Source organism: Acipenser ruthenus, chromosome 18 (assembly GCF_902713425.1).
Source record: "Acipenser ruthenus chromosome 18, fAciRut3.2 maternal haplotype, whole genome shotgun sequence".
Taxonomy (NCBI): Eukaryota; Metazoa; Chordata; class Actinopteri; order Acipenseriformes; family Acipenseridae; genus Acipenser; species Acipenser ruthenus.
This window is the reverse complement of record NC_081206.1, coordinates 10,383,834-10,395,000: the sequence shown is the minus strand read 5'-3', so window position 1 is coordinate 10,395,000 and position 11,167 is coordinate 10,383,834. Positions and strand designations below refer to the sequence as shown.

The 11,167-nt window shown below is 40.0% G+C and overlaps 1 protein-coding gene across 1 annotated transcript in view; it reads right to left on the bottom strand.

Moving 5' to 3' along the window:
• Positions 1-11,167, bottom strand: part of LOC117435613 (cadherin-22-like) — a 209,306-nt gene that overhangs the window by 94,776 nt on the left and 103,363 nt on the right. The window contains exon 3 of the mRNA XM_034059049.3: positions 4,672-4,966. Within this exon, the coding sequence (XP_033914940.3) occupies positions 4,672-4,966 (295 nt within the window). The remainder of the gene's footprint in view (positions 1-4,671; positions 4,967-11,167) is intronic.

Sequence of the window (11,167 nt, the reverse complement as noted above, 5' to 3'; positions counted from 1 at the left end):
TGTCATGTGAACTTGATTTGTATGTTTCCCCACTGTGATCAGCTGCTGGACTGTAAGATGTTTCCTAAACTACAGTTTATTCGTTTTATAGCATGTATGATAAGTGACAGACGTTATATTGCTTAAAATATGTATCAGTAACATAACTCCCCTCCACAGGCTATAAATACAAAATGAGTGCTATCGGTATCATCACCATTACATATATGCACTGTGCATGTGAAACTGTACCACCACATAATGTGTGACATATGGATGGATAGGTGCTTCCATTACATTATGAAATGAGACCCCTTCTTAAAATAAAATGTAACTTCTGGCAGAAGCTTTCTAGTCCCCTGGTTGCAGCTACGTCTCTGTGTAGATTTGCTACCTCTTTGCATTTCTCAGCCACTGTAATAAAAACCTCACTTCCATCTCTTACATATTGTAGTGTGTTGGTAATGAAATAACTTTTGGTTACATATTAACTGCTGGCGGTCCGTTTTGATTTGACCTCACACTTAAAATATGTAAATAAATACATGCTATTTATATTAGAAATTACAATTGAGATTTTAGTCCCCAGTGGCACACTTGGTAACGCACTACCATGCAGATTACAGAGTGACTGCCAGTTTTGGCTGGAGAGCCCACAGGGTGTACTGCATGGTGTTTGTGCTCTCACAAATCAGGCAGGAAATAAACTGGGGGTACTTCATCTCTACAGTGACCCCTGCTGGTCAAGCAACATACAAGACCCTGCAGTCACCAGGCAGGCTCAACTCAAAGCCTCTAATTTTGGGGTGAAATCCTAAATCCTAAATCCTAAAGAGCAGCAGTGAGATGGCATTTGAAATGAGATTCTAAATGACATCCTGGCTTTGAGATCAGCTGCTCGTGCTGATTGAGATTTGATTGCAGCACATTTGAAGGTTTTTGCTTCAATACCGACTTATTACGGAACCTATATATTCAAGAGTTCCTGAAAAAACTACCCAAATTCAGCAACTGAATCTACCTATTCAAAGTCTCCTTGATTCCATCCATCTGTACCGAAACATGTAGAAGCTTTGTTGTGCTACACTGATTTCATTGTTGAAAAAATGTAAAAACTTGCTGCCTGCTATTTGCATTTTTGTCAAGTTCGCTGTAGCTGATTAACTATTTTGCATATAAAGTCATGGGTGGGGGATTACAGTATGTAGCGCTCTGGGGAGAAATTGCTGGTAATAATACACTGGGATTATAACAGGACGGGCAGTTCTGTTACTGCCAACATCATAATCCTATCTGTGTTCTCAGCGTTCGCTTCGGCTTCATCTGATGTACAGAAAGAAGATGCAAGTACAAATGCACAAGCCCTTAATTAAAGCCCCTTCATTCCCAAACCTATACAAGCAGCTAACAAGAAAACTTGAAATATTTCAACTCACCCTGAAACTGCCTTCAAGTGAGAGGGACAGGAAGCAAAATGCATCAATTATTAATTTCACTCTATGTCTAACAACAGCAGAGCTCAAGCTGTCAAGATCAAGCAAATAAACTGCTAGCTTCCGAGCGCTTGCTGAGCAAGACGTTTCCTCAAATCACTGCCGAATCTCATTCACACATTCCTCTCGTCTGCTCGACATTTTGAAAAGGCAAGATCCAATTCGTACAAGCACTATATCTTCACCTTGGAACCCCATACCTAGCTAAATGATCTACAATGGCAATATGTCTATACTAAGCCACTGTGTTGTAGGAAGCGACTGCACTGCTGTAACGGATCCCCTCCTGGCAGTTGATGAGTTCATAGTTCTGACATCAGCCTGAGACACCCGCACATAAGCTTGCTCTTTAGTTGAATGGTAAGATGCTTGTCTTTGAACCGTGTGGTTATTGGTTCAAGTCAACCCCATGCACCACAAACAAGCATTTTAACAGTTATGCAAAAGAGCCGGGCTCATCTGCATTCGTGGTTATAGAGCTTTTAACCTCATCTCACCAGAAGGGGACAGAATCTGTTACAAATGTTGTCAAAATATTTCTCTACATTGTACTTTCAGCGAATACTTTAAAACAATAGTGTTCATTCTTATGAATTTCCCATACATTGGAGTAATACCTGAATAACAAATATGTTGTTGCTATTTTATAATGTTTTTTGTAGTCCTGAAGATATTTGGCCATAAATTCCTATTGAATTCAGATGGAATGCCACAGGAATAGCAGCTAACGAGTTGGATCGTATAAGAATATAAAGTGTAACAAGCTTTTCAGTAGGTACCCTCTTTGTGGGGACATCTGCTCTGTAGCTGTGTGTGCCTCCAGACACACACAGCTACAGCTCTATCACAGTCAGACACAACGGGAATCTGGATCTCATTTCTGTACAGTGTCTGACTCACAGCTACAGCCCTGTCACAGTCAAACACAACGGGAATCTGGATCTCATTTCTGTATAGTGTCTGACTCACATCTGGAGAGAGCAGTGTGGGGTCTATTACACTCACTGCAGGCAGCAGCAGAGCTAATAAATGGAGATTCATTTTAATGGATCTCTAATCGCCGTGTTTTAATCAAGCAATCTACCCAGCCGTCTCTAACAGTGTCAGTGTCAGCCATTTATTTTCTTTCTTTCTTTCTTTCTTTCTTTCTTTCTTTCTTTCTTTCTTTCTATCTTTCTTTTTTAGACTATAACATAAGAACACAAGAAATTCAAGAATGAGAAAAGGCCATTCTTTGCTGCCAGTGTGATCCGTTATCACTCAAGAGAGGAAAGTTTGTAGCTAGCAAAATAATTCCATAAATCTGATTTTAGGGTCAATTTCACCCTCCAAGTGATCAAGGAAGTGCTACAATATATGAAAACATGGCTTGCAAACAGACATTTCTTTCACCTAGTGCAGTACCAGATATGTTTTCAAATAAAAATGTCTTTCTTTCAAAAGGTTTATGAAATTATTTTCTCACCTGCAATACCTATGAATGTGTCTACTTATCTAAGCCTTCAGTCTGCTTGTCATTCCGACCTGTCTGTCAATTTAGCATGTCTGTGTGTTTGCCTGTCTATCTGTCTCTCTGTCTGTCTGCCTCCTTGCTCACCTATCTGCCTGCAGTACCTACATAGATACCAGGGAAAGAAAGTGTTTACTGCAACCGTTGTACTTGAAAAATGTGTATATCTTGAATTAAGAAAGAAAAAAAGCAAAGTGATAATATATCAGTGACAATATTACTAAGGAGGTTTAGTGGTCCAGTGGTTAAAGGGGCTTGTTACCAGGAGGTTCTGGGTTCAATCCCTGTATGTGACCCAGAGCAAGTCACTTAACCTCCTTATGCTTCGTCCTTCGAATGAGACGTAACAGCCAAGTTCCAATTGTAATTAACTCTGCAGCAAGAGTTGTAATGCATAGTTCACTCCCTAGTCTCTGAAAGTTGCTTTGGATGAAAGTGTCTGCTAAATAATAATAATGCTAATACAATGTATTTATCTATCTATTTTAACAGGGCTCACCCTATTGAAATGGGAGCCCTATTAAAGTGTCAGCCTATGCTGATAACATTGTAGTTCTCGTTAAAAACGAAAAAGATCTAAAAGGTTTTAATTGTAAATAACCTAATAGCATCAATGCTCTGGCACACACTGATCTGTTACAACAGCTCCACAAAGTGATCCTGGATTTCTTCTGGCTGAGGCAGAGTGTGCTGTACCTGCCCCTGGAAGAGGGTGGGCAGGACCTTATCCACATCGCCAGTCACACTGCTCCCTTTTGTTTACAGGCCCTGCAAAAACTACTGTCTTGCCCCACATGAATGTGGTTCTGTTTTTAAAATAAAGTGTATTTTTAAAAAATAAAAAAATGATCTATCTATCTATCTATCTATCTATCTATCTATCTATCTATCTATCTATCTATCTATCTATCTTGTGAAATCTGTCTGCCACTCTCCCTGCCTCCCTGCCTCCTTACCTCTACCTGCTTTATGTACAAGCAGTCACTCTACTCTATTTGTAGTTACTCTTCTACAGCAGAGTAACTACAAATGGGAAACAAACTGAAAGCCACTACAAAGCTCTCTCTTTATCTCATTAGGGCCGGTGTGCTGTTCGATGTATAAAACATGAAAAGCAGACTCTGTTAATGCTTCATCTGAGCACAGGCTAGGCAAGTTAATGAGTGTTGCTCAGCCTCTTTGTTTTAATAAATAGATGCTTGTTTTCAGAGACGAGGGCGGCAGTGTGCTGAGACGGCAGGAATTCATTTGGATTACTGAATTCAACAGGTCCCCGCCTTCAGCACAAGGCCAGACATGTGCCTTTGAAACTAAAATGTTTCTTTGTTTAACCCATATGGAAAAGACATATATTTGTAATGACTGTGAATTCCACTTAGTTTGGACCCCACGTAATTGGGAAGGTTGTTAAAAAAGGTCCCTCAGCTTTAACCACTAGGACAATGTTGCTTCTTTGCTTCTTTCCCAATTTCCCAGCACACCTTTCTGCTCAGTACCTCAGTTCTAAAAGCTAGACAAAGCCACACTGCTTCCCATCCTCCCAGTCCCTCAGCTCTAAACTTTGGACAAGTCCACCCTCTTCCATCTCTTCTTGCCCTTCAGCTCTAACCACTAGACAAGGTCAGACTGCTTTCCTCCCACCCAGTCAAGACCACACTGCTTCCCTCCTTCCCAATCCACTCATCTTACCGATGGGTGACAGCTCTGGAACACTCCCAATGTAAGGCCCCTCCAGGAATTTGGGCTCACTGTCATTGATGTCCTGGACCTTGATGATGAACTCTGACTCGGGTTCAAGCGGGCGGTCAGTGAGCCGGTCCCTGGCCTGGGCACGCAGTGTGTAGAAGGTCTTCTCTTCACGGTCCAATCGCTCTGTGGCATGAATATCCCCCGTAATCTCATCAATGATGAAAATGGTGCCAGCGCCTTCCCCCGAGATTGTGTACTTGATTGAGCCATCTCCCTCGTCAGAATCCGAGTGAATCTGTGGATTGAAAACAGGAGAGGTTGAAGCGTATTGACGGCTCCTCTTTGCAACCGGCTGCTGCTGTTGGTTTTACTGTCTAGACACAACGGTATGACATTTGGATGCTTCAGTTCTAGATGACTTTCTACAAACCTATTTAGAGGGGTATATTTTTTTCCATAGCTGATTCTCAGGGTACAGTGGGTGAATGAGTATTTGTCTGTTTTTGTGTTCTATTCACATACCTGAATGTTTGGCAAAGATAGCATCATTTTTGGAAAACTTTAAGAAGAACCTCTGTCCTATATATGGGTGTAGCAGGGCGGTAGAGAGCCCTGCTGTGTAACTGTATTTTGTTTATTTTTAAAACGGGGTCTCCCCCTCCACCCCTGTGTTATTTTGTATTTGTTTGTTATGATCTATTTGTTGTATTTGTGACGGCGTAGCGCCGTGTCATTGTGTTTTATATTTGTCGGCGAAGCGTCGTATGTTTTGTTATTGTTTTGTTTATTTATAGATGATGGCGTAGCCGGGCGGTTTTGTTTATTTTAAAACGTGTTCTGGCAAAGGCGAGATTGGTGCTCATCCTCTGCCAGGAATAATTAATAAACTCATGCAGAAGGTGGCCATCTCCCAAATTAATTAGGTGATTTAATTTGTTGCTAATCGGGAGATGGTCACCTGCATAAAAGCATGCAGCTCGCTGCACTCGGGGTGGGTGTTAGAGAGGAGAGAGCGAGCAGAGAGAGTGAAAGCGAAACTAAAAAGACGTAGGAACAGTGAAGGCAATCTGCCCAGCCTGACCTGTGTTGTGTTATATTATTTATTTTGTGTTCGTGATTTGTTTTATTTAAACCTTTTATTTTCGCTCAGTGAGTCTTTTTGTTAAAACCTTTTATTTTATTTTTACTTAACAAAAAGGGCGCTGCCGCGTCTTTCATTTACTTTGATCTGCAGTATTTGGTGTCAGTTTATTTAGTTCCTGCTTCTGCCGTGACGTCACCACCCAATCATCCTGTCACAATGGGTATGTAGTATATATGCGGTACACAATAAAGAGTCGCAGACAAAAGTATTTGGGCAGTTTAAAAGAATGAGAAAAAACACAAAGAAAGTGATTGCTATAATTTCTAAGTGTTCTATTAAAAGATCTAAATTAAAGTAGCGATTCAGCTTTATAATAAAACAACAAATTATTACATAACATGCATACAATGAAAAATAACATGCAAAAACGAATTTCAAAAGTATTTGGGCAATCAACACATTTCATATGAAACCCATATATTGCTAATGATTGACAATTATCATGATTGAAAACCAACACCTGATGATACTTATAGAATACATACATAATCATCAAGTGATGAAACATAAATTGGAAATTTGTGATTAAAAAACCACAAAAATGGTTAAAACTAAAGAGTACAGCAATGATCTCAAAATGGCAGTGATACAACTAATCGAAAAAGGAGAAACTACCAGAAAAATAGCAGAAATACTCTACTATTGTGTGGGCTCTTATTAACAAGCACGTGCGAACAGGAACTACTGCAACTAGATCCAGGTGTGGAAGAAAGATGCAAAATCTGGAAGAAGAATCGTTTGAGCAATCCAGCAAAATCCTCAGATTACTGCAAAAGATTTGACACAAGAATTGAGAGAAGATGGTCAACAAATTCACAAGCGAATAATTCAATGGTACCTTAACAAGATGAATGTCTGTGGGCGAAAACCAAGATACAAACCTTTGTTAAAAACAATATACAAAAGAAAGCGATTGGAGTTTTCCATTGAATACTTGAAGAAGCCTGATGATTTCTTCAACCAAATGTAATGGTCAGACGAATCCAAAATATATATTTTTTCACCAAGAAAGCAACAATATGTTTGGAGGGAGGAGAAGAATTTAAAGAAAAGTTGCCCAGTGTTAAACATGGTGGCGGTTGTGTGATGGTATGGGCTTGTTTATCATCCTCAGGCACTGGTGACCTTTGTATTGTAGAAGGATCAATGAATGCTGCATAATATCAATACATTTTGCACTCTTATTTGTTACCCAGTGCTAGAAGGCTTATTGGTCAGAAGTTTGTATTCCAGCAGGATAATGACCCTAAGCATTCTGCAAAGTCTGCGAAGGAATTTCTGAAAAAAAGTAAGATTACAGTTATTGATTCGCTATCTCAGTACCAAGACTTGAATCCCATCGAGATGTTGCGGATTGACTTGAAGGCTGTTGTTGCAAAAAGGAAACCAAAGTCGATTGCAGAACTCAAAGCTGTATGTGTTGAAGAGTGGGCAAAAATATCTCCGGAAAGATGCCAGGAACCGGTTTCAAAATACAAAAAAAGACTGCAAGCTGTAAAGGAAGCAAAGGGTGGGGACACAGAATACTAATACTTTTGGCAAATGGTAAATGCATAGAATAATCATTGGAAAACTGCTAAATTACGTGCACATTTACTGTTGTAAATGTTTAATGGAAGTGATGTGTGCTGTACACAGGGTTGTAACCCGAAGCAGTTCAGACATTTACACACCATACAGTACACATTAAAATGTGATACATGCCAAGGAAATAGAGAATCAAAGCCAGCCCAGAGGGATGAGGCAAGCTACTTCTAATGAGAAATCTGTCCAAGTGGGAAACTACATTTAACCCCACTGTTAATGAGTATAACGCTGCACTCGTGGGAAGGATTTCTCATTAAAATATAACAAGGAGCACAGGGTCTGAGTGGTGTGTAACCCTCCCGTCCCCTGCCACTCCGCATTTATATTCCAAGCACAATACAAGTGTCTATTATATGGGAAAGCAGACCATACCTGTAATGCAGTGCAATGGGATTATCCTAACCCTGGATTATTATAGAGCTTGTTTTCGGATATTATCAAAGGATGGGTCTGTGTCTACTGTTCCAACGCATGCAAGATCCCAGGTCTGGAGGCTGACCTGTAGATGCAGCTCAGAGGTACGCTGGAGCTCCCCATTCAGTTGAGCGCACTGCAGCCCTTCACTCTGACACAACCTCCAGACACTGTCTGTTCTTAACAGCAGGCTGTGAGCAGCGCGACTGCAGCAGACTTCACATCCATTACTCTCCAAACTGCAGTCACGCTGGAGGAACTGACAGGGCTCAATCTATTATAAAATCAAACATTGTAGGACATTTGAACCTTACCGTTTCATGGTGAGTAGTTCTGAGTGCTGCTGCTCGGATTTTGAGTTTTATTGATTTTTTTTTTTCATGTCACCTGGGATGATGCTTTGAACTGTTTTGAAATGCCCAGCAACTTGAGTTGCCAGAGTTGCCTGTACTTCTAATTTTTCTTGTAGTTCCTCATCCTGGTTGTTATCCTCGTTGTTAACATGTAGTTCCCATTGAAAAAGTGTATACATATTTTGTATCTCTTAAAAAATAAAGACAGCAAACGTTTGCCTTATTGATGCACTACCTGTTACACTGCATTCAGGAACCTGGTATAATGATAATCCCTGATAAAACTAAAGCGTTTTAAATAAATGGCAATGCAGCAGTTGAGCTACATACAATGGTCCAGTAAGTAGAACAAGGTCAATCACAATAGCATGAGGCTGACCACAGTGGGAAATCAATTTATAGTTTTATGAAACATAGGAACGTAGAAAAAGAAAGTTTCTAATCTACAGCTATGGCCAAAAGTTTTGCACAACCTAGAATTTTAGGATTGAGACATCATTTAAAAAAGAAATATATATGAACATAATTTAGGTCTTTTATTTAACATCAAAGAAACTAGAAAATGATATCATAAAAAGTCTGCTGGAAGCCATAATAGTAGCACAGTATTTCATGTTAGATTTTGAAATGTCACATTTTTCAATTTTTGTCAGTTTTTCATTAGGTATATGGAAAACTTTATGAAGCAAAATGTGTTAATTATATGCGGTGATGCTAAACTTTTGTTCATAGCTGTAGATCTACATAAATAAATATAGCGGTGTTGAATTTCCTCAGCGTACTGTGATGGTGCCCCTAGACCACCACTCTTCACAGTGTGGATTGCTGAAAGATTGATGGTGCTCCAGCACTTGCAGAATCAAATGTGAAGGGCTCATTATTCCTGTGGACGGAGAGGCCTTTATTAGCACCATGGGAGGCAGGCTTATTCTATTTCCATGGCTTACGGAGTGTAAGTGTGTGTGTGAGAGCATGCGATTGGACAAAAAATGCACTTGGCTTAACACTGTCAAGAGGTAAGCATTTTACCCAATCATGATTTCTGCCTTGCAAATGCGATTTTTTAAATTAGAGTCAAAACCACTTTCACCTGCAAATAGAGTGAAAAAACTGAGCCTGACAGAATTCTTCATTCATGTTGCTTAGTAACCAATGATCAAGACCCTAAAGGTGCAATACTACTACTACTACTACTACTACTACTACTAATAATAATAATAATAATAATAATAATAATAATAATAATAATAATAATAATAATAATAATTATTATTATTATTATTATTATTATTATTATTATTATTATAAGCATGTTTAAATGTGTTGCATAGTTGAACATTTGCTTCTATTTTACCATACTCAACAAAAGAAATCAACATCTGTTAACATTGGTTAAGAACATGCACCTGATTTACAACAGCTACAACAGGAAGCCCTGTTAATAGGGTTACCTATACAGCCCCTGCACTGAATGAACAGATACCCACTATCCTGCCTCTTGTGAAACAGCTCCTGCATTGAATGAACAGACACACACTATCCTGCCCCTTGTGAAACAGCCCCTGCATTGAGAGATGAACTGGTTGCACAGACACCAACTATCCTGCTCCTTGTGAAACAGCCCCTGCATTGCGGGATGAGCTAGTTGCACAGACACCCACTATTCTGCCCCTTGTGAAACAGCCCCTGCATTGAGAGATGAGCTGGTTGTAAATCATTTGTGTGGGGGGAATATTGGGTTGGCAGGGAGGGGGTTAAATTCCTCCCTGCCAAAATACATGTGAGCATGTGGCTGGAGCCTGAGGTAGGCACATGGCATATAAGGAAGGAGAAAGGAGGGTGTTTGGGTGAGTTTGCACTGTGGTGTTGGGGATTTGTATGTGTAGAGATAACAGTATCTGTTGTTTTGTGTTTTTTTAACTTTTTACTTTGGCCCTTGTGCCTTTTGATTTCTGTTTTTGATTATTGCTTTGTTAATTAAAAATGTGCATTAGCGCTTCAACCAGGTTTTCCCTGTGTCTGAGTCTCCTTCTCTGCCGATAGCACCTGAGGCCACAGCGCTATCCTGCCGCAATGCTGATTAGTTGCAAACAACTCTCACAAAGCTTATACACTGTATCATATATCGTGCTCAACATTATGGTAGTGACCATTGCAGAAATATATCTTGGGGTAAAATAAAGAACAATTATCCCACACAGTCATCCTGCATTGGTAGTAAACTGATAATATGTGAGGTATCACTGGACCTGAGGGACTGATTTTTTTAATTAAAATCCTTTCTGTTTTTTTAAGACAATTATCAATTCCTGTATTCCAAGATATTTACTGAACAAGGGGCCATAGTGGGAAAAACGTGGTGCTAAAATCCCCACCTCAAGTCGTACTACATTCCTAAAACCGTCTCTCTCTATAGACACTGCAGCAGCCATCCCACACAACCCTGCCTTGAGACTGCAGCTCTCAACAGAATGAACTGGCTTCCCCTATAGACACTGCAGCAGCCATTCCACACAACCCTGCCTTGAGACTGCAGCTCTCAACAGAATGAACTGGCTCTCTCTATAGACACTGCAGCAGCCATCCCACACAACCCTGCCTTGAGACTGCAGCTCTCAACAGAATGAAGCACATACCCAGATTTAGTGGACTATAAACAGGTTAATTCCCAGACAATCAGTGTCCATTTGAGAAAATGCTATTGTAATGTGGCAAGTTGGCTTGCGGCTGACGTCAGTCCAGGAAGATGGCACTGAGGTAAGCGCTGATGCACATTTTAATTATAAATAAACAAATAAACAGTTTAAACACAAAACAAAACACTTTTCCAAAACAAAAGGCACGATGGCCAAAACAGACAAATACAACAGACATGGAACAAACACTAAATAAAACAAGTATGGCGCTGGTTTGGAACCAGCACACTGAACCAGCACACGTAGCAATTGTTTATTATTATTTATTCTTTCTCTTTACCTCCCAACTCTCGTTCCACCTC